Here is a 27,258-nt window from a genome sequence, read left to right as displayed (position 1 = left end):
AGGATCTGGCACAATCCATGGCAGTGACGAAGTGATTTTTAATGGCACGCCGTTCACTTTTTATGGTTTCTCCGTTTTTTAAGCCCGATGACTCAGCCGTCCCAACACCTCCAGTATTTCTAATCTACCGTCATTCGTCGGATCCCCTGGTGGGTAGGGTTCATGGAAACGAAGAAAGGGATGACAAATGAAAACATATGGTTTATAACCATATAACAACAAAATGGATCATTAATTTACAGTACATTGTATGTATCTACATCTCCGAGATCAAGCAGTGGAGAGAGGGGGTTGCGTGTAAGGAGAGGCGCAATTCAGTTCCATTTGAGAAAGGAATCAAGTGTATCATCGCCTTCTCTGGCAGCAACGTTAAGGTCATATGCGGACCCTGAATGATTACTATCATACGCCAGCTCAGGCATACCTCCAAACAGTTGCTCCACTCCTTGCTGAGGAACAAACTGATTGTCCAGGCCAGAATCTGACATCGCTAAGGAGGGGGGGTGTGTCAATTTTTTTTTTTCTTTCTGTATCGCGTGGGGACCGCAATTGTTTATACTTACTGTCAAGTGCGTAACCCTGTTGAAGCAGGTCGTGCAGGTTGGATGTAAAGTTAGGGTCTGCTGTTATATTGGATCCGTAGTTCTCCATCATCTGATCTTCCTTGCTGTCTCCGTGATACATCATATTATTCTGGTGGTCGACGGATGCCATGGCAGCATCGAACGGATCCACCTCTAACTCGGTATCCGGAGTTCCCAATCCGGACGGAACAAACGGCGCGTAAAGAGAGGCGTGCTGATTATGTCTCACAAATTGCGAAGAGTTGGTGTGATGGTGATGATGAGGTCGTTGATTGCTGGATGATGAAGCCGATGGAACGGATGTAGATAGCAATTTGGGGCTACTAGGGCCAAGCCGTGGGGACTTCGGAGCTCCATAAGGAGAAAATCGACGGGAGTGCGCAGATGTGGGTGGTGACCCTATACTCATGGCGGCTATTGATTTTTGGATTTGTGAAAACGGGGACCCTATGACGGGTGAAGAATTGGGAACAGACGATGAATTAATAGGAGAACCCGCTGTAAACGATGAAGCATTGGAGCGGGGAATAGCCACGCCGTTCTTGATAGCATTCACCATGTCCCGTTCGTCCATCAGGCGTTGGATCAACGTAGCCTTCTTGCCAGTCGCTGGCTTACCACGTTGTCGAAGCATTTCTTTGAGTTCACTAACGGTAATGTCATCGAAGTTGACTTTCTGCAGTTGCTCGTCGAGTCTACGATGATGCTCTTCTGCATCGATCGATATGTTGGCTGCATGCGGTCTAGAAACCCTTCCGATAGGGATGGGCTTAGCTTTGGTGGTGGCCGGCGGCGTGCCAGGTATGGGCACGCGATTATTATTATTATTGTTGTTATTGGCGTTCGGCGGGAGGGAGATAGAACGTCGTCGATCTAGAGACATATCATCCATGGGGTTAGGCGTATCGTAGGTGGCTGCAGCAGGTGTGGTTGGTAAAGATGCAAATGGATTTTTGAAAGTTGGCATATCTTGTAATGAGCCAAATGAAGGTTGAAGCATGTGCGCTTGCTGTTGGCTGTTCAAACTTGCCTTGCGCGCATAGTTAACTTTAAATCGAGCTTGGAAATCGCCTTGTCTTTTTTGGTGATCAACATTTGACGTCAACGGAGAGGTTGGCGTTGAGGTATTTGGAAAAGATCCTAAAGTTAGGCTGGGTGAACCTCTTCTTCCGGCCAAGTCTTTGTTATGAACGTCAGGCGCGTCAAACGTTATTCGAACTCCCCCTTGCACAGGTTGAGATAACCGCTTTTGCTCTTGGTGTTGAGATTTAGGTTTGCTCAGGCTGTCGGACGGTGAGTGGGAAAACTGTGAAGGGTTCGGTAGAGAGCCGGAGTTGTGACTGAACATGGCACTTAAGTTAGACACAGGAGGTGGTGACGCACTGTATTGAGTTGTAGTATCGCCAGGACTTGTTTCGAGATATTGCACGTTTTGAGCTTCTTGTGCCAATATTTGTTCTTGCATCCTTCGTTGATGGTCTTGTAAGGTTTGCTGTTGTTGAACAAAAGAAGGGTCGGAAAAGAGAATATCCTGGTATTCTCGAGACGACATCATTTGATCAAACGAATCTGAATTCGCTTCTCCATGATAGGGTGTGGTATATTGAGACGAATCATCATCTCTCATCGTGTCTTGATAAGGCATGGGTGATGAAGTACCTACACTATTATTTTGGTACTCCCGTTGTTGAGGTTTGAGGTGCTGAAAAAGCCACGGGTTACTACTGGCAAACTGGTTACTGTTGGCTACCATAACGTTGTCCAGATTGGAATCAAAGAGGTCGTCAAAGTCTTTGTCGGATTCCATGAGTTTCTGTAATGTTTTTGGCGACATGGCTTGGCCATTTCGCGGGCCGAACGACGATGAGCCAGGATAGGTCATATTGTTCTGAGAATCGTGGTATGCAAAGGACCGCGAACTGTCGTTAGAGAATGGAGATTTAGTGTGGTGATCCTTCAAGTTGTGAGGCATCACTTAAAGGATAAAAAGAAGGAAGAAAAAATAAAGCAGAAGAAACAGAAGTATGACACACCCAAAGGGCCAGCCAGCGCTATAGAAAAATCGACACTTTACTTCATTCGAATTTTTTTTTTTCTTCAAAACTGCTCCAATGGAGAATTTTTGAACATCCGATAAACTACATTATGAGAGTGAATAATAAGAAGAAGAATACAATGGTAACAAAGATCTTGATCATAAGCCATCGGTTGGATGACACAGACTTGTAATATTTAAGAAGCTGGTTGTTCGCTCCAATGATGTTGGATTCAATGTCTTCTGTGTTTTGCTCAATTCTATAAATAAAATATTATTACATGCTTCAGGCGACATGTTATATCAAACGAGTTATTAAATTTTTTCTCCTTACCTTTGCACTGTTTCTCGTTGTTCTGCCACCATGGTCGCGAGCTGTTGAAAGATAGTGCCAAGCTCTGCAATTGTGCTTTCAATACTTTCGATGGCGGTGGATCTACTTTCTATATATCGATCTTGTTCTTGCATGAGTGCTTGTTGCTGTTCTTGTTGTTGCTGAGCCGTAAGCATGGGTATTCCAAGGGACAATGTGTCTTCCTGCGATTCTAGTGGTATTATGGCGGGGCTGGAGTCAGTTTTGGTTTTTGAGCGGTTTGGTGAGTCGAAAAGTAAGGATTCATCTGAAAATCAAAGAGTCAGCAATGCTATTCACCTAAAGTGTATCACACACTATACTCACAATTTGAAGAGGCAGGCTGATCAGAGGTGGAGAGCAAAAATTGATCTCGTCTGTCTTTGGATGATTTCATATTCTATGAAACGTGGTATTAGCGGGTTCGTCCACCACCCAAAAAAAAAAAGGTTGGGGTCCCTAGTAGGTCTTACCTCAGTTCGGATTTCCAAAACATCTTTGAAGCTCATGGAAGTGGTGGCAAGCTTGCTCTGCAATGATACCACCACATTTGAAGAGTGCTCTGTTGCTTGTTTTGAACCGAGTTTCTGGTCTTTGCTGTAGGTTTGCAGCATGGCAATCTGCTTATTCAAATTAGCTATATCTTGCTTAATGATATAAGTGAGTTCCTGTGAAAATGAAATTTTGGTGAGAATGTTTGTCGACATGATTGTGTCGAGAAAGATAACATGCATACGCTGATTTCTACTGGTTTATCGTCGAACAATGTTTTCCGCTTGGCAACTGTAAATAGGATAGCCCGTCAGTATACCTATTTGTTTGAACTACAAAGTAAACCGTTATGTGTACTGACGTTTTGTCAATTTCTCCAACTTGGCGGTGGTATTTGATATATTTCGCCCAATCTCTGCCGCTATTAATGAGAATTCCGTCTTATTCTTGATTCGTTCATGTGATGGTGCTGCATGCTGTATCAAAGATCGTCGCTCTAAGACCGTGTTATCGTGGCGTTGCTGTAATCGCTCCACAAGAGCCTCAAATTCTGAAGTGCGATCTCGAAAGGACATTATACGAGTTCGTCTATTACAATTATAGGCTACTTGTGATGAACGAAGTTGGAATTAAACACCCATCCAACCCAACTCTTTGAAAGCCTAACTTCCCATTTCTGGACACCAATCGGAGCTCAGATAATGAAGATCACGTGCGTTGCAACCAAGAAAATCGATAGTCAGTTCGCTTTGCTCTTCTGGAAGCAGCACTTACTTTTGTAGTTAGCGATTGAATTATCGAGCATAACGAAGGGAAAGAAGCAAACAAAAGTAATTTTGAGGATTACATGGAATAGGTTAAAGAATTTGACATTTCGTCTTGCTGTTGCACCTTAATGATGAAAGCTCGGCAATAACGCAGCAAGCAGTCCAAACTCGCCAAAAATGAATGCCATATGTTCAACGCATCATACATTATCTTAGGAGACTTTATTGTATGTACTTAAAGAAAGGATTCAAACTTCCGTCTCCATTGCTATGGGATCTTTGGATTCTGAAAAGTTGTGTAAAAGTTGAGCATTGGCTGTTTGCAGGTCAATTTCCAATCGTCGAACCATATCCATCATTTGGATGACTCTTGGTCCCTGGTAACTCTTTGCACAGCCAATAGCAAGTGTCAAATATTCAGTACGCTTTTCCAGCGTTATGTCGCATCTAAGTGGGTTAAAATGTCAACAATGTGTCAAACGCCACCAACATTCGGTTAATAAAATAAACGTACTCAGTAAGTGCAAGTTGTTCTAGAGTTTCTGCGGCGACATCGTAACGCTGCTGGAGTCGATAATGCTGCCATAACAAGTCATAATTTTCCTTTCTAAACGGTGGCCGAGTCAAAAATGGAACGACGTATGGTGTGTTCGCCTGATGACAAGGTTTGCATTAGTAATACCATCCATTTGTAATAAGAGCATCAACTAGAAGCATTACCGTCAGCAGTTGCTTAATCATGCCCTTGTTGATAAACCATTCGTATAGTTCGAAATGGAATGCACGGTCTTTGGAGCTCAAAATCATTTGGTATATATTGGTAGCGCTGGCATTTCCGGACGGTTTGGGTTCTGCAGATCCGTCATCAGACAGTTAGTGATATGATTGAGCAAAAAATTTAGCCAAATGACTAATTGCAAAAAAATAAATGTACTTGCCTGCAGAGTCATATTGCAGCTCTCCAGCATATTCTGCATCGAGCAGAGCCGAGAATACACAGATATAGCACCGCTTTTTGATTTCATAATACTTTCTCCTAGAGTCCGTTGGAGGACAGCCTTCGTCGACATAAGAGCTGCATCGATCATAAGGATCTTTAGCTTGGGCGCAAGTGAGTGCCAGATCCACCACTCCTATGTTATAGCTAAGATTTTTGTAACCCTCACAAATTTCTTGGAGCTGCTCGTACGAGAGATAGTCGGCTATTTTCTTGAATAATGTAAGTGAATCGCTGAGTTGTGTTGCCCGTTGCGTGGGATCAACAGTCTCAGATGCTTTTCGAACGTGTTGGACGGCCTGTCAATAGTATGTTAGTGTTTTTCAATCAGCATACACTGCCATGTTGATCATAAACGTGCCATACCTTATACATGATCACCTCCTTGGGGTTTGTGAGCGTTCCACAGCAATTTTGCAGAGTGTCCGTTACCACATTCAAATCGGTGCCTTTTTCCAATTGGCTGTCGACCACAGCTGTTACCAAATGCCTCAACACGGTTCTACCATCTGGCTTTGTCAGCATCGACTCATATGTGAGGCCCATTAGCGCTACTTGAGCAGAAACTGACATGCTGTAATCAAGTTATATTAGTGTTATGGGATTTAATAGCCTGCATATATTAATAAGTTGCCTCACCGTTGAACGATGCGTGGGAAGCCAGCATCAATAAGATAAGAAATGAAGGCAACTGCTTCGATAGCATGGCTCAACAGCTGGTATAGTTCTTCCATCGAGCTTTGCACTTCATTTGGATGGAGTGGTTTAGGGTTGATATATGGGTTTAGATCCATGAATTTGCGTAATTGGCACAGTTTTCCATGGATGTCCTGCAATGTCGTCTTGGGCACACTTGTGTCTTGGGCATTAGAAGGTTTTTGTGTCGTGCTACTAAGAAACCAAATGGAGACAAGAGTTAATACCGAGCAGCTGACATCATGCTGATATTTCATATGCTTACCTTGCGACTGTAACTTTTTGATTCCAAATGGGCTGTAAAAGTCGGTACAAGTATAACGCAAATCCATCTCGCTGGCTAACACCATTTTTTCCATGCAAAGATCCAATAATGGATGGTGAATCGATACTGTAAAACAATCGCGTTGCTGGTTGTGATGATATCAACGTAGCTAAAGATTCAGCTAGAAGTGAAAGGCATGGACGTAAGTATGAGATAGCTATAAGCATAATAATGTTTGGCGAAACCTACCAGAATTCGATTGTTGTGATTGCTGAGCTTCTTTGCAGACCAAATCAAAGCACATTGTGTATGTTTGAGCTGGACCGTAGTGGTCTATAAAATCTCGAATGTCCTTGGCGCGTGTATCAAAGCAAGAACCGGCTTCAGCAATCAACAGTTGTAATATTTCGATAGGTCGTCGCTTTTCAACAACAACAAGGCCAGCACGTGTTTGCACCAAGAATCGGCGAGGTGGAACCGTTGAAGATGCTGTGAGTTCGTTGAGCTTCATGGACAGCGGAATATCCTGAGTTTCCTCGGCAATAGCACAAATCTTTCCTGTCAAAGTGAATTCTTCGAACACTTCAGAAGCATTTGCCATATTCTGATATGAAAATACTGGCTTAATATCATGGTGATATACACATGCCTACAGAGGTTAAGTAAAAATGTTTACCTTGGCTTGAGCTTCAGTCATAAGAGCAGAATCTGGACAAACACAGGAAACCCGCGGCTTCAATTTGTCGGCAATCATATATATACCATCCATATAGAAGGCAGCATCTACTGCAGGAGTTGGTTCATTTGTTCCAACTTTTTCAACAGGAAGTCGAACAAAAGTAAGTTGGAGTGGGGCTGGTTCCACTGAATGAGCTTTTGTGGATGTGAAGTATAAACGAGCGCCGTTGGAAGTTACTGCCAACAGTCGACCATTATGTGATCCAGATACCGTGATGGGGTGTATTGAAATAATGTCGAATTGTTTTTCGTCAAATAACCGCGAAGTAGGGCATAAGCTTTGTGCCTTTTTGCGGATATTGGTGCATTGTCCAATATTAGTCAATGTCATCCCGTCAGGACCAAGGTATGCTACCTAATGATACGATTTCGGAATTAATGATCCCATTCAGGACGAATTTGTATTTAAATACAACTTACTCGAAGGTTATGCATGGCTGTAAGCTGATATAACATGTTTCTTGATTCATCCACTGCTAAATCAATGATAGGATCTAGTGAACAGTCATGTTAGCCAATTCACATGTTACCGCCTACATATCTGAAATGTACATACCATCGTACAGGGAAAGGAAATAAGATAGCTTGCTAGGAGCATGACAAATCTTGGTACATCGGCGAGAAAACCATGATTCCTGAGGCTTATAATCAAATTCATATAGGTATCCGTCGTCGGCAGCCATGAAGATTCGGCCAGTCTTAGTACCACACATCCGCAACATTTTCAAATTGTCTGAAGGAACCGATATGTCGGTTTGATAGAAAGAAATATTTCCATCTTCCATGTTGACTGACACTCCAATAGTAATGATTTCTTTTGCATTTGCAATCACCAATACATGCGTAACTTCGGGTACGAAAATTCCAGGTTTGGCGATGGTGAGAGCGACGCTAATGATGGGTCCGTTCACATCTTCATACAGCTGCAGATCCAATCTATCCACACGTAAAGGAAATTAGATGGGTTGCAAGTTCATTATGTTATTCTGAAAACTGAAAGCGTCTACTGACCCGTCTACATATTTCCACAAGTATAGCTTGTTTTGTACAACGCACCAGCTTCGCTTGATCTCTGTAAATATTCCAATGACATTATCATTTGCCGCTGGAGAGGAGACAAGTAATCGTAAATAGCTGTTATCCAATAAGCTTGAACAAAAACATGTAGAAACCGACCTTCCAGTTCCTTTGATAACTCTTCAGGCAATTTGTGCTGGCTTTTGATATAGAATGTCTGTCGAGATTTGCCGTCTGAAATCTTATAATGTGTGGAAGAAGTGCCTGAAAGTGCAAAGTATTGGTATGGTATCCATTCGATTTAGTAAAGTGGGTCTTCAAAGCCTTTGTTAGCATTGTCGTTAATAGATCACCTTTCAGTAAATCGACAACGTCAGGCGTCTTTAAGTCGTTATAGGATTGAGCTTCTAAAAAGGCTGCTGCAGAAGACAATGAGTTGAAAATATGTTCATCCTCGGTGGGCTTCACCAACTCGTTAGGCTCCATGACAGTGTTCTTGTGTAGTTGCCCGCGAAGATTTATGTCGCTGAGGAAAAACCTGTGTATAACCACGCGTGCCTTAAGAAAAAATGCCTGATGAAAAGACGTCACACGGACGATTTCAAGCGATTTCACTCAGCCAAGGCCGAAAACCACACTCAGCTCATGTCATAGCAATGGCTCCTAATCCTACATCTGGGTGGATACAACTACAAGTACGCTAGAAAAAACTAATTTGCTTTGTATTGTGCGCATTGCATGCTAATTAACTCACCAATATCAACAGGATCGCTTTTACAGGTTGGTGACTGAAGTTATCCGCTATCGTGCTATGTTCGAGTGTTAAGCGTGTATTATTGCGTTTCCCCGCTAGGAAAGTAGAAGTGTACTCACTACTATGGAAGCAGATTGAGCTTTCGAAATTCATTATCGCTGGAGCGCAATATGGTGGTCCCATTGGTAAGAGATAATACGAATGGAGGCGGTGCCTTGAACATCACATGGAATAGCTAACACGCAGATATCAGCCATGATACGTGACGACAAAAAGGTGTTATTGCTACAAAACCAACAGCCCATAAAACCCATTATATACATATATAGCTCTGCAGGAAAGCTTCTACAGCAGATTCAGGTATATGTTATGTTTGTCATGTTGAACTGTATCAATGTCGACGTCTGACCTCCGCTTCAGTGGGATAAGGGACGAATAGTCGCTATGGGATGGACAGAGCAAGAGCAGCTAGTTGTTGCTATGGAAGAAGGAACGATCAGAATGTATAATCTCGACGGCGAATATACTCAATTTACCCTAGGAAAGGTAAAGTATCCGTTTGCTGTCTGCAATTCTTGGTAAGTCTGGACTAAACGGTACCTATAGGAAGCGAAAGAGCATGGCGTCACAGATTGTCAGATATGGGGTAACGGTCTCGTTGCAATGACTGGAAACTACCAGCTCATATCTGTTACCAATTTTGAGGAACCAAGACCAAAACAGTTGGCGGATCCAGGTAAAAGGCAGTTGGATGTAGATATCTACCTAAACTTGGTTTACTCATATTCATTCATAGGAATTTCCGAACCTCCACACTGTTGGACCGTCATTTTACCACAGTATACCCTCAGCAGACATGTTGAAGTTTTGATTGCAACAGCAGCCACTATCATAGTTGTGGATGGTCAGGACGCAGTAGATCAGGTACGCAGTCAGTTGGAACATTACCAAATGTCATAAATGCGTCGCGGATTATTGATTGTATTTTCATTTCAGCGCTTGCAAGGACCATTCACGAAGATGGCTGTCTCTCCAAACGGAAAGTTCCTGGCTTTATTTACATCAGAAGGAAAGCTTTGGGTAGTGTCCACAGATTTCCAAAAGAATCTATCAGAATTTGCCACAAAATCGGGTATTCCACCCCAACAACTTGCATGGTAGGCATTTTTCATTCAAAGAAAGTTTAAAAACGTATTCTAAACGGTTTATAGGTGCGGAACCGATTCTGTTGTGCTATACTGGGAGCTTTCTACTAGTAAAATAGTGCTGATGATTGGGCCATTCGGCGACTGGATCAAACTCTCTTATGATGATGCCATTTATTTGATCCCAGAGATTGATGGTGTCAGAGTCATCACCGCGGACAAGTGCGAGTTTTTACAAAAAGTTCCAAGTTAGTAATTGTGTCACAGTTGAGAGTGTACCATTTTTCATGTAGTGTTGACCACACAATTGTTATGTACAGGCCCAACAGAAGAAATTTTCGCGATTGGATCTACTTCTGCATCGGCAATGCTGTACGACGCCCTTGATCACTTCGAGGTATGCTATAAAGCTAACCTAGTACAATATCGGCTGAATTTCGCTCTAACTCCAATTTAATAGCGGAAGAGCCCGAAAGCAGACGATAACATTCGCGGTATTCGTGCTGAGTTAGGAGATGCGGTTGACAACTGTATTGAAGCGGCTGGACATGAATTTTCAGAACATTACCAACGGCTATTGCTGAAGGCAAGTTATGGTTAAGGGTTGTGTGTGGATTTGGATCAGTAATCTAACATGAGCGTACTATAGGCTGCAGCTTTCGGAAAATGCTTCCTGGATAGCTATAATGCGGAACAATTTGTAAACATGGCGCAAAATTTGCGAGTTATGAACGCTGTGCGATACTATGATATTGGTATTCCCATCACTTATGCTCAGTAAGTCGTTTTGTAACATTTGACTGCCATATTCATGTATTGGTGCTTAACGAGATTACTCAGATACCAGCGACTGACTCCAGAGTCACTGATTGATCGCCTCATTAACCGCAACCACCATCTGCTTGCTATGCGCATTGCATCATATTTGAAAATTCGAACAGATCGCATTCTTATCCACTGGGCCTGTGCCAAAGTAAGCGACTGACCTTTGATGATATTTAACTGCATTTTGAGAGTGCTTAAGCTTATTCGACTTCATCGATTTAAACTTAGATTAAAGCGTCGACGGAAGATGAAGAAACAATCTGCCGAGCCATCGTCGATAAGTTATCTCTAAATGCCAGCTTGTCATATGCCGAGATTGCAAAGACAGCCTACAAAGCTGGTCAGCCTCGACTAGCTACAAGGGTGAGTGGAATAGTACCTTGTTTTTCAGTCATATATGGCCTCGAAGTACTCAATGACTCTTATAGCTTTTGGACTATGAACCAAGGGCGGCTGATCAAGTGCCGCTATTGATTTCAATGCAAGAGGACGAATTATCGCTAGTGAAAGCGATCGAAAGTGGCGACACTGATTTAGGTAAGCTGGCGGTTAGGTAATGATAATCGACGAATGAGGCTCTAACTTGCATATTTTCGCCTGAAGTCTACCTGGTTATTTTCCACCTGAAGCGTAAACTGCCGCTGGGAGAATTTTTCCGCTTGGTCAATAACAAACCATTAGCTTGTAACCTTTTGCAAGTATACTGCAAAGAGCAAGATAGGGAATTGTTGAAGGATTTTTATTATCAAGATGACCGGCGAATAGAAAGTGCAAACCTGTCGTTAGAAGAAAGCTTTGGAGAGACGGTATGTTACTAGAAACGAATCGTGGCTCAATGCTGACTGCTAACCTCCAGTCTTGGTCAAAGGACATTGTTGAAAGAATTAGCAAATTGAGGATTGCACTGAAATTATACCAGGACGACCGTAATCATACATTCGAAGCAAAGGTACGCAGATGAAACTGTCAAACGAAAGCAGAATGCCCCAGTTTGCTAACTAGGTATGAACATGTTCTCTCACAGATGGTCGAAGACTCCATCAAAGTACTTCAACTTCAAACACAGCTGGAAAAAGATTTGAAAGAGTCGTTCGTAGGCTTGTCAATCAGTCAGACAATTCACAAGTGTATAATTCTCGGACAAAGCAGCAAAGCAGCTAAAATTAAGACCGATTTCAAAGTAACAGAAAAGAGGTGAGTGCGATTTATGTTTACCATGTTGCAGGAAGATGCTGAACCAGCGGCTCGAATCAGATTCTGGTGGATCAAATTGCAAGGTTTAGTTGAAACTCGAGACTGGGAGGAGCTTGAGAAGTTTGCAAAGTCTAAAAAATCCCCCATTGGATACGAGGTATGAGAGAAGCAGATTCCGTCTTGCAGTACGAGTGTTCCAACTAAGCAATCTCCCTTGTTAGCCATTTGTGCAAGAGTGCATTAAAATGAGACAATTCCAAGAAGCTTCCAAATACATCATGAAATGTGAGCCTGCTGCCAGACCAATGCTGTTCGTCAAAATTGGCGCCTTCAGAGAAGCGGCGGAACAAGCATTTACCAATAAAGATATGGCCACCTTACGGTAAGTAACTTTTCACCAGTTGAAAGATCCGTGATTAATCCTGTCTAATGGCTTAAAATACTGTAGGGAGGTGCGAGCAAAGTGCCCTAATAGCGTTGTTGGCCAGGAAGTCGATAATTTGATTATACAACTTGACACCAAGTAAAATCTAGTCTTGGATTTTAATATATAACTTTTACATCATACCATATATCTTTACGATATGCCCACAAGGCGTGCTTGGTACACATTTGAGTTAAGGAAGACGGACTACTGGCCAGGTTTCAATGTTCGAGGGCAGAATTGGTGTTCTGTCCACCTCCCTTGCTGAGTTTAACATTTACTTTCGTCATCAGCATTCAAACGGGGTAAAAGCATGTTGACACTAGGAGTAAGAGAAGTCAACCGTATAATATTTAGAAGGAGTGTGGGACTGTTATGAGCAAGGTCCAGTGGTGTAGATCAACTGGATTTTTCGAGAAGCGACCCTGAAGTCTGATTCCAATTTCCGCTGGTGCTGGTGCACGGCCCATTTGCCGCTCAGCAACTTATTCCCAAATTGGCACACACCGAGGTTTCTCTTTGTTGTTGTTATTGATCATGTCAGGCAATGATGTCTTGGCAACATTAATGCTAACCGGCATCGCTCTACTCATACTCTCGACTATTCTAACTTCAAGAGCAACTAGAATTCAGTCTGTTACTTTCAAACTACCATCTGGTTCATGGTTTGCACGCCTACCAACGGACATTCTAGCAATAACGGGCGGTAATGCAGCGCGATCGGTTTCAAGGAAAGCTTGGAAGTTGTTTAAAAAACCAACGGTACGCTATTCTTACTGCTTTGGTATACCTAGAGAGAATACTTATGTGAATTGTTTGAAGAATATTCTGTCGACGTCCTTGCCTCAAGCTGAAGAATCTGCCTTTGAGGAACATTTCAAATACATCATAGCATCGAGCTGTATACTTCGAGAAGTCTCTCGTACACAAATTGGGCAGCTTTCGGACGGGCAGAAAGTTGAATCGAAGTATGGTTACAAGGTACCCAAGCAAAATCGGTACATCTCTACAAGCGTTGTGCTGTTTCCCATCGTCTTGGCGGTCATCCTAAGGCAGGCGGGAAATGCAGTGCCATCATTGAAAATGATCCCAGTGACTACAACACTTTTGATTATGTCTGCTACTTGTGCTTTTTCTTGGTATCGACACATTGTAGGTTACTTGTAGTTTGGCAGGTGCTAGGGTTTACCAATTTTCAATACTCATGGGAATTCTTCCATCTTTTCACAGAGACATGTGGCTATTCGTAATCATTACGCTGCCGCCATTTCTCGGCTGGAGCAACTGTCTAGCAGTGCATATGAGTTTGATTCTCAAATACTGTCAATGATGCAAGGATTTACGGATGAAAAATCAGGCGATGGTAACATGACAGAGGTCAATAGTTCAAGTGATGCTGAACAGCACAATAGCATTTCTGCCCTAGTGGCAATTTTGCGGCAGTACTACGATCAATATCAAAATTTTATGAACCAACTGTCTCCTTACGTTGATCAAGCCCACAAATATCGCCTTTCTGATATGTACAACATCGACCCCACGGTACAAGCTGGACTGACTGAAGAGGATGAACCAATGACTGTAGAGAATCTTGAAAAGCTGTTGCAGAAATTCCACTGCAAGCGCCGTGATTGTATGATCCAACTTTTAGCTTTGGACATCATGACGGAGGAAAATGATTCTATCAGAAACGACTATGAAAGAACTTGGGCTGTATTGAACGTATGGCTGAAGGATATGTTACAAGTTACACAATCCAATATCAAGAAGGTCACTCAAATTCCTTACTCGAAGCCAGGTGAGTTTGTTGCATAACTCAGAGTCGTACTTTCTTCATCTGAATCTAACCTTTCAAATTGCATGACATCAGTTTCCCCGGTGCTACCAAACCAGCCTCTTGGTATAAACAGTCAATTTTTGCTCAAACAATTGTCCATGCTGGACAGAGACATGCGACGAGTGAGAGAAAAGATGCACATATGCCAAACTGAGATACGAGCTGGCTCACTAAGTCCTCAACGTAAGAAAGTTACATCCTACGTAGTTATCATCTAAAAAAAGTCTAACCTTGACAATTTGCAGGAAGCAAAACCAAGTTGGTCAAGCAATTCGAGTCCATTTCAAACGACATCGAGCATATTGTTCGGGAATGGTCTGAAGGAAAGGAGGCATTAATGAAAGATGTTAGATTAACCACATCTTCAAACCTTTTGGAAGGAGAAGTCAATGAGCTACCGTCGCCACCTAGTTCGCCGCTGTTTCCAAATTACTCTGATCTCATGGTACCCTCCCGACAAATCCGCAGTGTACTCTCCGATAATCAATAATACGCTAGAATCTAATGGTAACATTTACAACTTGGTGATACGAAGATCCGAGTTTATTTCATAATCATATATACCACTGCATATATTTATCGTCCATATACCGATGCTTGAGTTCATGACGAATGTACAGTATAATAAACATCTTCCTTCTTAACTTAAAACATATCGAGTATGCTGGGTTGGTAATAAGAACATAATCTGGTTCTAGCGCTCTCTAGGTCAGATTGAAAATCCACTGTTTATCTTCAGGCACTGATGGTGTGATCGTAGTCAATAGTAGGCATGACAGATGACATGAATTTGAGAAATATGATCAGGTATCTATGGTTTGCAATTTTAAGTATATTAGTAAGTGGACAGTTGGTTAGAAGTACTCTAGTGCGCTACTTACTGGTCAACACGCAGGTCATTCTCTGGGTCTTTTGCTGACTGAGCCATTCGTTCGATGATTTTCTTCATAACATCAGCATGTTTACATGGGTGAATGGAAGCTAAACTAATGTTCAAATGGGGATGTGCTTCGATAGTAACCGTTTTCTTGACGTAGTCCGAGGACACATCTTCAAATACTTGTTTGGACATGAGTGGCCGGCGTTGCTGTTAAGGAATAGGGCAAATTAGATGCTAACAAACTATGTTAAGGACAATATAGCTTGTAGCAACATATATCTACCTCATCATATCCGAAAAGATATAGTCGTGGGGTTTGGTAATACTTGTCATAGGTAATGAAGACATCATACGTTCGCACCTGAAGAATTTTGCTTCAAAAAAATGTGTGCTGTAAGTACAACCGCCTAGGACATCATCAATTGTAGGAGACCAGGCAACTCACCTCTCTTCGCTAGTTGATGGCAAATCCTTGCTGGGTTCAACACTAGTTGTAGTCAGTGCAGCTGGATCCTCCTCTTCTTCATAAAGGTCGTCTTCCATGTCCGGAATATCGTCTATATCTGGAATGCTATCTGGGTCTATTTCCAGATCCTCGTCCTTTTCAGCTTGAGTACGGTTGTCTTCAATGCTTAATGCGCCGATAGGAGGCAAATCAGGTATTTCCTCAGTATCAACGATATTATGAGCAATCTCGTCGATAGTCTTGTACACTGACAAAGGAAAATGATATAAGTTCCTGTAACCTGTCTCACAGTACAGCTACTTATAACACAAACCTCTATCGCTATGTGTATACATCCATCCGTCATCATTGTTGTCATCACCTTCGTCTTTGATCTCCGTCTCTTTATCATCTTCTGTGTATTCCATTTGTTTTGCTCGTCGAAGACATGGAACTACATCAAACAGCATTAGACCTTATCACCTCTCATGTACTATTCCTCATTTCTAATCTTACCATTTCTCGTTATCAAAAATTGTTTGTCGGCGGGAAGATAGTCTCTTCGCTTACTTGGATCACCACCCTCCCTATTAGAAATCACAATGATCAGCACCAATCCTACCATGCAATTGGTTACTGTCTGTAATAAAAGTACTTACCATGACCAAGTTGGGCACTTGTAAACTAAAAAGTCTCCTGCAGCAACGAACTGTTCAAAGAAACGGTATTGAGTTAGCCAGTGTCAGTCGGACCGTCAACTTGTTATCAACTCCACATAATTGCTCCACAGCAGGCGGAAGGTGGCACGCGGACAATGACTGTTGGCTATGATAAGACGAATTGTTGTCGTAGGAAGCCAAGCTGATGTAATCGGCGTAATGACAAACAGGATTCACCTACCTCTTCAGGGGTAATGCAGCCGGTTTCTTTGAATTTACTATTCTTCAGCACAGGAGCGAGGTATTCTCTGACAGAGGAGAATCTCGAATAAAAGTTGTTATACACGTCTTGCACAGACATTGGCCTTTAGTAATGGTCAAAGTAAAAAGTAAGTTGTAGGCAAGGAGCGAGGTGTGAGTGGTTTGGCTTGCTGTGACCGCGTGATCGAGCTGACCAAATGCTGAGCGACATTGTGACAGCGTTGCGTCAAAAAAAAAAAAATTGAGTGGCATTGTCGTGCCGATTTATTGCCATACAAATTTCAAGAATATGTGAGATTTCGCAAGATAAAATAGTGTAATATATGAGAAAAAAAGTTGGGAGATAGTGAAGCTTCTAATGTCTACGGTATACACAAAGTGTATATAAGAATAATGCGAATTGAATGAATTGGAATCAGAAATTTAGAGAGCATCATCACCACGAAGCACAGGGTTTGTCTTTGCCTCTTCCATGATTTCCGTCGAATAAGGAGTGACCACTGTAGGGTTTTGCTCACCAGCAACATAAGGTGGGATGTTACCAATGACTAGTTGATGCGAAAGCGTGTTTGTCAAAAACTATGGGCAGAGTTATGTTCATGGAAAAGACACTTACTTGCGGAGGGCACGCAGCCACCAGGCATGTGAGAGCATTCACATTCGCCACCTAAAAACTTTGGAAGGTTTTCAGCAGAAATATGGTTTAAAAGAGGTTCTTTAAAGTCCTTCCCCAATATTTGTATTTTAGCAATGGTCTATGTTGATGGACACATTAGTATATTACGGCGTTTTCATGCGCACATGCTCTCGGAAAGAAATACTTACTCCTGGATCCAACCATCCCTTCACCATTCTCCATACTATAACAAAAGCAGATGGAGCGTTTACAATAAAGAGCTTGTTCATGGTTTCTGGATAATATTTTTGATCATTTTCAGAAATGGCTCGCAGGTATTGAAGTGCTGGCGTATGGAACTCTGCAAAAACAAACGTGTTACTTCTGTTTGCTTATACAGGGTCATTGGATCAAAGCTACTTGTAAAGCAACGTACGATGCCATCCCATGCCGGTGCAATCGAAGATGACTGTTTCTCTGTTAATGAACTTTCCAGCCTTCTTGGAGCAATCCTTGTCTATGTGTCTGTGCAAAAACTCATTGCATCCGATGTGATATTCAAGAACTTCTTCCACGGTGGTGAATTTGGCGATTTCTTTGGCTGCATGGTATCCCTGCAAGCAAAATATTAGCCAGCTGATCCCTGCAAATATAAAAAATTATACACATTCTCTTACTAGGCGCTCAATGTATACAGGACATCCATCCTTGTCGGTTTTGTGCAGACAACTGCCTCCCATATATGAGGCAATCCTCAAAACGCTCTCCGATAGACCGGGAGCGGCTGTTAAGTTGGCATCTTCGATGTCAAAGCCACGGACAGCATAAAGAACAGGGAGTTTGTTATCTTTGGTAGCGACTGGATATAGATCGACGTCATTTTCCGTCCTCCATTTTACCGTGTCGGTAAGTTGCTTTACAGCTTGTTCCTGTCCAGGACCAATCGAAGTCAACATGTGGTTAGTCCATTTGCGGTAAAGCGCGGAGTGTCAAACCGACAAGCCCACCCAGGATTCAGGGTTTTATATTGCAGGCACTGTAGCGATCATGAAACGTATCAACTTACCACGTTCCAGCTTCGTGCGATTAGGAACTGAAGCAAGGTCTTGACATAGTGTAAAATGGTGTTATTCATGAGATTTTCTTTTTAATTTCCGTCTTAGATGCAATGCCATTCCTAGTTATTTGACATTCGTTAGCCTTGTACATACCTCATCACTATACCGCTCATTAGTTTTTTCGTCCAAGGCTTCTCGAAAGCTATTAATGGCTTCAATTTCTTTGCTAGAATCAGCCATAAGTGTTGTGCTCTGGTAGAACAAGTGCTCGATAAACATTTGTACTGTCTGACTCGGGACATCACTTCTCCGAGTCACGTGTTTGATATGGAACTGGCTATATTGATCAGAAAGTTTATTCTTTCAGTACTACGTTGTCTGTGAGCAGAAATGCTGCAGCCATAGAAGAACATGTTCATAGATACATTATATCTAACATCAGCGTATAGGTTCTAGTGATTAAATTATACTCAGCAGCTGTTTCTGGCGCAGAGGGCGATTTTCATGTCTTTTCTGTCGTGACTGCTATTGCAATTACTTGCTGTTCAAAAAGATTTTTTTTTTTTCAACCGCTGAATCTCGAGTGTGAGGAGTAGCTACCAGAATCTGCATCAACACCCAACAAAATGCCTAGACCAGCAACGAGAGCTTCTACGAGATCAAGTGCAGCAAAGAGTGCTCCTGTTAAAGCAGAAAAGGCTAAACCACAAAACGCTCCAGCAGCAAAGCGTAAAGCCGCTGCAGCACCTGCTAAGGTTGTCAAAAAGGCAAAGGCACAAAAAGTAGTGGAGAAGGTCGAGGAATTAGAAGACGCTGAGCAAGAAGAATCTGCATTTGCAAAGGAAGTCGATACCATATCTGACGACGAGGACAGCAGTGCTGACGAACACGATTTGGAAAACGACGAAAAAGCGATCCAGAAGGATCAAACTGCAGAAGAAGCTACCGAAGCTGATGAGGCGCCCGATCATGAAATTTTGGCAGGAATAGACAGCAGCGATGATGATGATGATAGTTCTGATGAGGAAGGCAAAGAAGACACTTTCCAGTCAGGCAAGGATGTTATCTCATTGGGCAGCAAGAAGGACAAGGAATTGAAGACCAAGACAGCCTCTGTTCAGAAGGTATGACTTTGTATCATGATGGAATATGTAACTTAAGACGACTCGACTAATAATGGTACATTTCGATAGGCTTCGTCAGATAAACCTGGTGTCATTTATTTGGGACGTATACCACACGGTTTCTACGAGGAACAGATGCAAGCATATTTCTCACAGTTTGGAGATGTCACTCGCCTGCGTATGTCACGTAACCGAAAGACTGGAAAATCAAAGCATTTCGCGTTCATTGAATTCAACTCTGCCGACGTTGCTGTGATCGTTGCTGAGACGATGAACAACTACCTTTTGTACGGACATCTCCTCAAGTGCGAAGTCGTCCCAGAAGAGAAGTTGCACCCTAAGCTTTGGAACGGAGCAAATAGAAAATTCAAGGCCATTCCTTGGGCCAAGGTTGCTCGTGAACAACAAAACAAGCCCAAAACTCACGACCAACGTGAAAAGCTTGTCAAGAAGTTGTTGACGAAAGATCAGAAGAAAAGAGAAAAATTGGCTGAAATGGGAATCGAGTACGATTTCTCAGGATACGAGGCTGAAGTCAAGCCCACGGCCACCCATGTTAAATTTTAATTCACGCATTTTACAATTTTCCTTACATAAAATCGTTTGTTTTGCATAGTACGATGATTAGAGACTTTGTATGTATCAAGACTATGATGATAACAGTGGCTTAAGAGCTTGTCGGTTGTAGTTCTCGTTATGAGTGACCAGTTGCTGAAAATGTTCAATTCCAAAAGCTAGCGCCATTACGTCTGCTTTTTCTTTATCCAGTTTTGGACTCTCACCATCCGCGAAAAACTGACAGCTGTAATTGCAAGCTGCGACGAGGCCGTCCGTCAAATTTATAAGTTGGATTAGAATTCAATTCACTCCATCTTTCACAGAAAGGTAGTATGACCTTTCGCTAAAATGGTTGGGTAAACAAAGTAACATAAAAGATAGAAGAAAATTGGTATACCCAATTGGGTTCCAGTATTGAAACCTATCCTACTCGTTTCAGGTCAACAATGTAACATGTGTAAAAGGTATTGAGGATTATGCTGCATTGCTGCAGTTTATCGAATTGAAGAGACTGAGATATTACCAATATTTATTTTACCATAAACTGTGAAGAGTGTGACATATCAGATTTTTTTTGGTAGTTAAGGAGGTTTTTAATTGACGGCATCTCATATCGTATACACTTCGGCAGTCAAAAGAGGATTGCCGCTCTGTAATCAGCAGCACAGTGCGTTCTTAACAAAGTTTCCATAAAAGGAATTCTTGTTAAAAATTGCTTCTTTTTTTTATACAGTCTTTCGAAATGCTGCGCTTCGAATGTGGCAAAGTTAGTGCACAGATCTTCGAACGAGCAGCGGAAACTGTCAGCCTCGACCACAGCGACGAGTTCGGATTTCAAGGCTCGTCACAACCGAAAAGATCGCACGCCAACATGCCTCAGAATAGGGCGAAGAGAATCAAATTGGAACCGACGCACGACGATTACATTGCAATCGATTCAGCAACTTCCATCGCAATGAAAGTGGAATTCAAATTTGAATTGGATCGACCAATTAAAAATCAGAGCACATTGCGTTCCATTGCTCGAATGGCTGACTCCCTCGTTGTCAACTTCACTCATCGCAAGGCATTGCAATACAAATGGGCTAAAATATCAGTCCTTTGGTTCAAAGACATTCTCCTAGAGCATGAGGTTGCTATGCCTCGGGCGCTGCAAGAGCATAAAGAAGCTCGCGCATTTTGGGCTCTTGCTCAAGGCTGCACTGCGTTTCAAATAGACATCTCCATAGAAGCCCTACAATATACAAACTCAGATAGCATCACTGCAACCTTCAATCTTGTGCTCAAGGAGAACTGCCCAGATGAGATAGCATATTCATTATTACAGTATGCATTTCTATCTCCACCTGCACCACTTCACTACACGCTGGAGGAATTTTACAAGCACTTGCAACCACCAGTATCGCAACACATTGCCTGGTCATATATTTCATCCGACCTTCGACCGCAGCTTCTGCCATTTCAATCTCAGAACGTTCAATGGCTGGTAAGTTTGCACGGACTAAATTTTTTAAGGAACAATAGGTTTAACATCACCAAACTCTAGTTATATCGAGAAGGCCATTATGTTAACGATAATGGACAAGTCACTCCTGTTGAAGTTGAATATTCAGAAACGGAAGCCTTTATATGGGAGAAGATCCAATTAAATGAACAAGAAATATACATAAATCGTGCTAGTGAGCAAGTCTCAGTAGGCGTCAACAGCGATCTCCAATATGCAAGGACCCTTATACATAGAGGAGGGATACTCTCGGATGAGATGGGTTTAGGAAAAACAGTAAGGTGCGTCCATATCTATGCACTTTAAAAACGAATACTTTGATGGCTACTAACAGGCGCTACCTACAGCATGCTGGCATTGATACTGTTACACAAGCGCAAGTTTCCACCGGCAAAAGATGAGAACGGTCTTATACAGTCTGGCGCAACCCTTATCATTACACCATCTACGATATCTCACCAGTGGGAAGCTGAAATAAGACTACATGCGCCAACCTTATCATATACCTACTATCAAGGCATCAAGGACAAATCTGAAAGGCAAACAACACCAGAAAAGTTGGCCAGCTTTGACATTGTGTTGACGAACTACGAGGTAAGTGAAAGCTCGTGTGCGCAAAATCTTAATTTTGATATTTATGTATCTATAACTTATAAAAAAGGTACTCAGTCGAGAAATATGGTATGCAAGAGACCATAATGAACGATCTAGGCGAAGTGGTATGTAGGGCTGTTTGAAAATTTTGGAAGACATTGTGCAAAATCCTTTAACACATTGACCCACAATAGAACCAAAATACCCACCTCGCAAAAGCCCACTGGTCAAAATTAAATGGTGGAGATGCCTTTTAGACGAAGTAAGTAGACATTTTTAACGTATCGATCATATGCCATCAAAATTTAAATAGTCATACTGGATCACAAATAGGCACAGATGGTCGAGTCGACTGTGGCTGCCACTGCTGAAATGGCCCGCTTGATACCACGTCACTATTCTTGGGCAGTAACTGGAACTCCCATGTCGACTGGTTACAATGACTTGTATGGCCTTTTCTTATTTTTAGGGATCATTCCGTCTTGCGCCACCCCTGCATCATTCACAGCATTGTACCGAAACCCAGATCTTTTTTACCAATTCCTCGATTTGACTGCGCGAGTTATCAGAAGGAATGCGAAGAAGAAAGTTCAAGATCAAGTCATCATTCCTATACAAAGGAGAAAAGTGGTTCACATTTCATTTTCGCAGTTTGAGCAGCACTACTATGACGATTTGTGGTCGCAGTGCTGTCGCTCTACAGATTTGGAATGGTTAGAGGCTAATAATTGGGGAGAAGGAGAAAATTTGTCGACGGTACAGAAGTCAAGGATAAACCAGATGATGGCGGAACTTCGTAACTGGGTAAGTTAGATACCACCTGATAGAACAAAAATAACAAATTCTGCGCTAAATAGTCACACCCATGAAGCTGTTGACTCTCAGACAAACGTGTGTTCACCCTGGTGTTGGTATAAGGAACCAAAGACAGCTAGGTTCAGTGGTGCATACCTTACCCGAAGGTGAGATTCCCTTGTGGATTAAAGCCATACTTTACAGCATACTTACGCTTTACTTAGTTCTGGAGGTCATGATAAACCAATCCAAAGATAAAATCAAGGAGGCAGAATCCGGTTACAGTGCTACCTGTCTTCGACATGCTGGTATGCATGAAATCTTAGAAGAGTGGCAGCTCGCCTTAAACATCTACTTGGATGGAGTCAAGTTCAACGAGTCCAGAGTGGACGAAGCTCGGAAAGAAGTCGAAGATGCAAAGGTTGAAGCTGCTGAGGAACGCATTGCTGATGGGAGTGCTCCAGTTCCAGAAATTGAAGTTAAAAGCGCTGATTCAGAAAAGAAACAGAATGCGCTTTCCATTGCAAGAAACCGTCTTTCAAACTGCCTTCTTTTATTGCATCGCTTTCTCTTCTACGCAGCTGGAATGTATCACGAATTGAAAGATGAAGACAACGAGGCCAAACTCTACGACAGAGCTGAAGAGATCAGACGGGAACTTTTACGCCAGTCCCAAAACAAGGTGGGTGGTTATATGGCAGCAGCAATTTCACTAGTGGAACCATGAAAACTAATCTACACTACAGTTCAAATCTATTACTCAAGAGCTTGACGAAGGCTTCAAGGCCATTTTAAGCCACAAGGCACTTGAATTTCAGGTCAGCGAACACAACACAGGAATACTTTCTTGGCAGATTCTTGAAGACATAGAGGATGTTGCGGAAAAACTAGATGCTCAAATGAATCTGATTGTTGATTGGAGACAAAAAATTTATGAATATTTAACGTTGAGCTTAGAAACTGAAGATGAGGCGAAAGGTAATGTTCCTGGATGATATTGCTTGTAAGGCGATATTCCATGACTAATCGCTTACATGACTAATCGTCACTTAGGTGATGAGTTCGAGACATCCTTGGTTGTGCAAGAGGTAATGAATTACTTATATGATTTTGTTTCCTTTTACCTGATACCCATCGCTAACACTTTTATGCAAAGTCCGGTATGATCTACCTAGATACATACCAGTTGCTTTTGAAGGATCATGATTTTTATTTAACTGGTAATATACTCTCTGATTTGTCGGGCTGTGATGATTTTTCTAATACAACACTCTTTAGGATCTTGGAACGCGTTGTATTTGAACGATAATGTTAACAAGCCGGAAAGAGAAATAGATGAAAGCACCAGGACGGAGGTAGTTACTTGTCAATCGTTAAGGTGCTATTAACGAAGGCGCTTAGACTAATCAATATCTACATAGGAACTGGACAAACTAGAATCAGATCTTAAGGCCGAAAGAGCAGAATTAGCAGCTAAAACTGCAGCTGAGAACAACATTCGAGTTTTACAGAATGCTCTGCGAGACGCTGGGCAGCGATCATACGTCAACGCGGAAGAATCGGCCATTTTGAAGCTGGTGGTTAATCAACTTCGCAAAGAGACTGAAAGACACAAGACAATACTTGAAAAATTAGAGAAGTAAGGTGCTTCCAAAAATTGTACCATTACAATCACTAGCTCAAAATGACTCTTCTATTTTGGTTTTAGTGAGGCAAGGAAATTTTCTCAGTTGTACAATGCTCGTATCGAATACTACCGAGCACTACAGCATATTTCTGATCAAGTCAAGGTAGGGAATTTATAGTTGCTAATATCAGTTTCTACGAGAGCCCAACATGAGCTAAGCTTGCAAGTTTAGGCATGGGAAAGTAAAGACCCAAAAGCAGAAATTGAAGAGTTGAAGGAACAGGAAAGAAAATATCAACGCGAAGCTGCCGCCCAAACGGCGCGTTCTCGATATCTGACCAATCTAAGCAAAGAAGAGACGCAGTCTGATACCAATGAGACTCACCGAGAATTTGACAACTGTCTCATTTGCCAAAGTGAATTCGATAGAGGTATCATTACGTACTGGTAAGCTTTTCGAATATTAACTGCATGGTTAAAGAGCATTTGTTAACATTATACTCTAACACGATGAATTAGTGCGCACATGGTAAGAAATTTGATAGGTAAAAGTCTATTTGAAAACAGCTGACTGACCAGATGTACAGTTCTGTGAAGATTGTGCCAATCGCTGGTTTGAAAGTAGTCGCCGATGCCCAACTTGTAGTGCGACGGTGGAGAAAAAACAATGGTGGACAGTTGGTAAGTCGATATCCGTACTGAACTTCATATGAAGTAAGGTCTTTTTTAACATGGTTGGCTATTCAGCATGGAACAAACCGATGACGGCAGATACCACTATCGAACAGATTGAATACTCCGGCGACGCTGAAGAACTTTTACCTGCTTCAACGTTTTCCAATATTCTGTCCATTCCAATTAAAGGAGGTTTAGGTAAGCCAAATTGACGACGTACGACTTGTCGCACAAAAGCTTACCATTCTACTTTCAGGCGCCAAACTGGATACCATTATCAAGCATATCAAACACATCAAACAAACAGATGAGGAAGGAAAATGTGTCATTTTCTCTCAATGGAGAACCGTTCTTGATATTTTAGCTGGTGGTCTACGCCGCAACGACATTGGCTACGTTGAGTTTGGAAAAGCCAAAAATCAACAGCAGAGTGTTCTTCAATTCCGTAACGATCCTAATATCAGTGTTATCCTTTTGAATGCAAGAACACAATCCAGGTATGACAACGCAAATCTATCGTCCATAGATGTATGGAGTTACTGACTATTGTAACATAGCGGTTTGACCTTAGTAGCTGCGCAAACTGTGTTCATGGTGGAACCAGTCTTCAATGAAGCGCTGGAGCAGCAAGCCATTAGCCGTGTTGATCGAATTGGTCAGACAAAAGAGGTGGGTAAATCAAACAATAATAATTTGGATATATTGGGTCAACGACCATGCTAACGATGCCGACAGACTACCGTTTTTTGGTACATTGTTCGTGATACAATTGAGGAACGAGTGCATGAAATTCACAACGCCAAACGTCACTATAGAAATGAGCTCGTCAAAGAGGCCCAGGGGTCAGAAAGCAGTAAAAAACCCGAAGTACTACCTTTACATGCTACTCTGGACAAGCTGTCGGCTGGAGGAGGAGAAGTTGTATCTGATGAAGATCTTCACAACTGTTTCACGAAACACCACAGGCCATCTGAACAGGTACTTAATTAGCAATATCCTTAGATACTAGAGTTGTAATTTTCCCAAACGAAAGCACCACTCTTTCGTCCTATACTTTCATATCCGCCTCTTAGTAGTCAGAGTTTTCTGACCATACTTTAATAAAAGATTGGCAAATAAAAAGTGGCAGAAGGCTAAGGGTTCAAAGGTTGAGCTTCATAAAGTCTGTTCTAAAAAGGAACTTTTCTATCTTTTTAATGAAAGCACTGATTTATTTGAATTTTCTTCTTCTCCCTCCCTATTTTTTACTCATCTCTTCCTGTTTTCCCTCATAGTTTTTTCATCTATCAAAGTCACACTGCAAGTTTTACGATCAAGACAGTTATCCATGAGCGCTAATACACATGTCTTCAAATCGTTGACACAAGATACGTGAGCACTAATTTCTCAACACTGTCCTGCATCGCGCCTGTTTTTCGCTCATTCTTGTATGTATACCCAGACTTTTGCACTTCTATCATTATTAAAGAGTGTAGCAGCACTTGAAACGGTACGTCGAAGGATGGATTTCGACCAAAAAAAAATTGTGCGTTTTTGCGCGGGATGTGTTCTATGTAAAACGTTTTCATGACAAAAACATGCCATCTTCTGACTTACTGCCATTAACCAATCGCAGGTCAACTAGTTCCGAGTTTCTATGCACAAATTCAACCAAGCTAGCTCGAGAGCAATCTACTCAACAGACTTGATTTGTCTATTCAAAATACATCATACAGTCTCCTTGCCTTCATCAGAAAGTAGCTGTAATCATTTGTATTTGAGAATCTATGATATATCAAAATCCCAAGTGAATACCTATCAGAGCTGCAATGATTCGCCTAGTCCTTCAGAAACTCCGCAAGGTTAAACTCCAGTTTGCAACAAACTTTCGTCAACTTCAATCATGTATCCTGCAGTGATTTATGGAGGAAAAAAACCGAAAATACCTCAATCCTGTTCATTATTGATAAAGGTTTACGATGGAGAAGAAAAAATAGGATGTATGCGCAGTTCTGGGTGATTTGTCGTCAACTCTTCTTAGGTTACTGAACAGCGAAGAAACTGATTCTTCTTCTTGTCATCTTTCGATATTTTACAGCAAAAGACACTACAGTGTACAGCTCTCATTTGAGCTCTTTCTATATTAAATGAGCTTTGACACTCGAATGGCGTACAGTATCGTGCACGGTTTAGGTAGAAATGCTATCGAAATGACTTCAAGTCTTCAGACCGAAAGGACATAGAAGCTGTTCCTAACATAGCTCATAAATTGCATTTGTTCTTGCTATAACTCGTAGTAAACAAGCTATACTAATACATGATACTAGAAGTGTACTATTTCAATACGTTTATTTACATGAA

At 41.9% G+C, this 27,258-nt stretch overlaps 9 protein-coding genes across 9 annotated transcripts; 4 read left to right on the top strand and 5 right to left on the bottom strand.

The window, feature by feature from the left end:
• Positions 1-87: 87 nt before the first annotated feature.
• Positions 88-2,614, bottom strand: K450DRAFT_251287 (uncharacterized protein). Its single transcript, XM_051590700.1, has 2 exons — positions 564-2,614; positions 88-490 (listed from the first exon to the last, which is right to left on the bottom strand). Exons 1-2 carry the CDS (start codon positions 2,554-2,556, stop codon positions 315-317), a joined length of 2,169 nt encoding a protein of 722 aa, XP_051442531.1. The 5' UTR covers positions 2,557-2,614; the 3' UTR covers positions 88-314.
• Position 2,615: 1 nt separating this feature from the next.
• On the bottom strand, positions 2,616-4,156 carry K450DRAFT_251284 (uncharacterized protein). Its single transcript, XM_051590699.1, has 6 exons — positions 3,825-4,156; positions 3,708-3,754; positions 3,445-3,639; positions 3,299-3,371; positions 2,954-3,239; positions 2,616-2,879 (listed from the first exon to the last, which is right to left on the bottom strand). Exons 1-6 carry the CDS (start codon positions 4,036-4,038, stop codon positions 2,723-2,725), a joined length of 972 nt encoding a protein of 323 aa, XP_051442530.1. The 5' UTR covers positions 4,039-4,156; the 3' UTR covers positions 2,616-2,722.
• A 120-nt stretch (positions 4,157-4,276) lies between these two features.
• On the bottom strand, positions 4,277-8,498 carry K450DRAFT_251280 (uncharacterized protein). The gene is made up of 14 exons (XM_051590698.1): positions 8,297-8,498; positions 8,103-8,207; positions 7,938-8,031; positions 7,483-7,862; positions 7,347-7,420; positions 6,865-7,281; positions 6,438-6,792; positions 6,189-6,369; positions 5,867-6,115; positions 5,594-5,801; positions 5,169-5,526; positions 4,951-5,081; positions 4,745-4,884; positions 4,277-4,677 (listed from the first exon to the last, which is right to left on the bottom strand). Exons 1-14 carry the CDS (start codon positions 8,427-8,429, stop codon positions 4,479-4,481), a joined length of 3,024 nt encoding a protein of 1,007 aa, XP_051442529.1. The 5' UTR covers positions 8,430-8,498; the 3' UTR covers positions 4,277-4,478.
• A 91-nt stretch (positions 8,499-8,589) lies between these two features.
• Positions 8,590-12,432, top strand: K450DRAFT_251275 (uncharacterized protein). Its single transcript, XM_051590697.1, has 21 exons — positions 8,590-8,638; positions 8,710-8,723; positions 8,797-8,882; positions 8,951-9,057; positions 9,118-9,243; positions 9,304-9,433; positions 9,494-9,621; positions 9,694-9,854; positions 9,909-10,090; positions 10,163-10,239; positions 10,303-10,428; positions 10,492-10,619; positions 10,683-10,815; positions 10,896-11,030; positions 11,096-11,204; positions 11,271-11,473; positions 11,536-11,616; positions 11,692-11,861; positions 11,922-12,018; positions 12,083-12,243; positions 12,310-12,432. The coding sequence occupies exons 1-21, from the start codon at positions 8,600-8,602 to the stop codon at positions 12,386-12,388; spliced, it is 2,472 nt and encodes an 823-aa protein (XP_051442528.1). The 5' UTR covers positions 8,590-8,599; the 3' UTR covers positions 12,389-12,432.
• Positions 12,433-12,823: 391 nt separating this feature from the next.
• On the top strand, positions 12,824-14,966 carry K450DRAFT_251270 (uncharacterized protein). Its single transcript, XM_051590696.1, has 5 exons — positions 12,824-13,047; positions 13,108-13,437; positions 13,516-14,083; positions 14,156-14,305; positions 14,368-14,966. Exons 1-5 carry the CDS (start codon positions 12,853-12,855, stop codon positions 14,610-14,612), a joined length of 1,488 nt encoding a protein of 495 aa, XP_051442527.1. The 5' UTR covers positions 12,824-12,852; the 3' UTR covers positions 14,613-14,966.
• On the bottom strand, positions 14,858-16,467 carry K450DRAFT_201043 (uncharacterized protein; the record flags this gene model as incomplete). Its single annotated transcript, XM_051584651.1, has 8 exons — positions 14,858-14,933; positions 15,004-15,209; positions 15,286-15,376; positions 15,448-15,748; positions 15,782-15,901; positions 15,964-16,034; positions 16,107-16,156; positions 16,348-16,467. The coding sequence occupies 8 exons, from the start codon at positions 16,465-16,467 to the stop codon at positions 14,858-14,860; spliced, it is 1,035 nt and encodes a 344-aa protein (XP_051442526.1).
• Positions 16,468-16,593: 126 nt separating this feature from the next.
• K450DRAFT_251264 (uncharacterized protein) lies at positions 16,594-18,286 on the bottom strand. The gene is made up of 5 exons (XM_051590695.1): positions 18,050-18,286; positions 17,661-17,912; positions 17,420-17,597; positions 17,193-17,344; positions 16,594-17,122 (listed from the first exon to the last, which is right to left on the bottom strand). Exons 1-5 carry the CDS (start codon positions 18,116-18,118, stop codon positions 16,940-16,942), a joined length of 834 nt encoding a protein of 277 aa, XP_051442525.1. The 5' UTR covers positions 18,119-18,286; the 3' UTR covers positions 16,594-16,939.
• Positions 18,287-19,042: 756 nt separating this feature from the next.
• Positions 19,043-19,681, top strand: K450DRAFT_167286 (uncharacterized protein; the record flags this gene model as incomplete). The annotated part of the gene is made up of 2 exons (XM_051584061.1): positions 19,043-19,165; positions 19,235-19,681. Coding segments are annotated over 2 exons (570 nt in total), but the record flags the coding sequence as incomplete, so codon positions are not given.
• A 705-nt stretch (positions 19,682-20,386) lies between these two features.
• K450DRAFT_251258 (uncharacterized protein) lies at positions 20,387-26,043 on the top strand. Its single transcript, XM_051590694.1, has 21 exons — positions 20,387-21,209; positions 21,270-21,508; positions 21,575-21,821; positions 21,889-21,946; positions 22,016-22,083; positions 22,155-22,625; positions 22,693-22,783; positions 22,841-23,298; positions 23,363-23,594; positions 23,670-23,704; positions 23,773-23,836; positions 23,895-23,971; positions 24,038-24,255; positions 24,325-24,406; positions 24,476-24,690; positions 24,763-24,772; positions 24,831-24,924; positions 24,991-25,116; positions 25,175-25,415; positions 25,476-25,587; positions 25,654-26,043. Exons 1-21 carry the CDS (start codon positions 20,466-20,468, stop codon positions 25,906-25,908), a joined length of 4,137 nt encoding a protein of 1,378 aa, XP_051442523.1. The 5' UTR covers positions 20,387-20,465; the 3' UTR covers positions 25,909-26,043.
• The last annotated feature ends 1,215 nt before the right edge of the window (positions 26,044-27,258 follow it).

This window comes from Umbelopsis ramanniana (genome assembly GCF_025399195.1).
Source record: "Umbelopsis ramanniana AG unplaced genomic scaffold K450scaffold_48, whole genome shotgun sequence".
In the NCBI taxonomy this organism is placed as follows: domain Eukaryota; kingdom Fungi; phylum Mucoromycota; class Umbelopsidomycetes; order Umbelopsidales; family Umbelopsidaceae; genus Umbelopsis; species Umbelopsis ramanniana.
Note: the sequence above shows the minus strand (reverse complement) of the source record. Positions and strands in the feature narration are given on the sequence as shown.

Coding starts and splice junctions, on each gene's coding strand:
- K450DRAFT_251287 (XM_051590700.1), bottom strand. CDS start 2,556: ATGCCTCACAACTTGAAGGATCACCACACTAAATCTCCATTCTCTAAC. Junction 491..563: donor ACAGGGTTACGCACTTGACA/GTAAGTATAAAC, acceptor CCCCCTCCTTAG/CGATGTCAGATTCTGGCCTG.
- K450DRAFT_251284 (XM_051590699.1), bottom strand. CDS start 4,038: ATGTCCTTTCGAGATCGCACTTCAGAATTTGAGGCTCTTGTGGAGCGA. Junction 3,372..3,444: donor TTTTGGAAATCCGAACTGAG/GTAAGACCTACT, acceptor CACGTTTCATAG/AATATGAAATCATCCAAAGA. Junction 2,880..2,953: donor CAACGAGAAACAGTGCAAAG/GTAAGGAGAAAA, acceptor TTTTATTTATAG/AATTGAGCAAAACACAGAAG.
- K450DRAFT_251280 (XM_051590698.1), bottom strand. CDS start 8,429: ATGGAGCCTAACGAGTTGGTGAAGCCCACCGAGGATGAACATATTTTC. Junction 7,421..7,482: donor TTTCCTTTCCCTGTACGATG/GTATGTACATTT, acceptor ACTGTTCACTAG/ATCCTATCATTGATTTAGCA. Junction 6,370..6,437: donor ATCACAACAATCGAATTCTG/GTAGGTTTCGCC, acceptor TTTCACTTCTAG/CTGAATCTTTAGCTACGTTG.
- K450DRAFT_251275 (XM_051590697.1), top strand. CDS start 8,600: ATGGCTCCTAATCCTACATCTGGGTGGATACAACTACAA. Junction 10,240..10,302: donor ACGCCCTTGATCACTTCGAG/GTATGCTATAAA, acceptor CCAATTTAATAG/CGGAAGAGCCCGAAAGCAGA. Junction 11,862..11,921: donor TTCAAAGTAACAGAAAAGAG/GTGAGTGCGATT, acceptor GGCTCGAATCAG/ATTCTGGTGGATCAAATTGC.
- K450DRAFT_251270 (XM_051590696.1), top strand. CDS start 12,853: ATGCTAACCGGCATCGCTCTACTCATACTCTCGACTATTCTAACTTCA. Junction 13,438..13,515: donor TTTCTTGGTATCGACACATT/GTAGGTTACTTG, acceptor ATCTTTTCACAG/AGACATGTGGCTATTCGTAA. Junction 14,084..14,155: donor AATTCCTTACTCGAAGCCAG/GTGAGTTTGTTG, acceptor GCATGACATCAG/TTTCCCCGGTGCTACCAAAC.
- K450DRAFT_251264 (XM_051590695.1), bottom strand. CDS start 18,118: ATGAATAACACCATTTTACACTATGTCAAGACCTTGCTTCAGTTCCTA. Junction 17,598..17,660: donor CTGTATACATTGAGCGCCTA/GTAAGAGAATGT, acceptor TTTTGCTTGCAG/GGATACCATGCAGCCAAAGA. Junction 17,345..17,419: donor CACCGGCATGGGATGGCATC/GTACGTTGCTTT, acceptor TTGTTTTTGCAG/AGTTCCATACGCCAGCACTT.
- K450DRAFT_251258 (XM_051590694.1), top strand. CDS start 20,466: ATGCTGCGCTTCGAATGTGGCAAAGTTAGTGCACAGATCTTCGAACGA. Junction 24,256..24,324: donor ATACTTGAAAAATTAGAGAA/GTAAGGTGCTTC, acceptor TTTTGGTTTTAG/TGAGGCAAGGAAATTTTCTC. Junction 25,588..25,653: donor GAATTGGTCAGACAAAAGAG/GTGGGTAAATCA, acceptor CGATGCCGACAG/ACTACCGTTTTTTGGTACAT.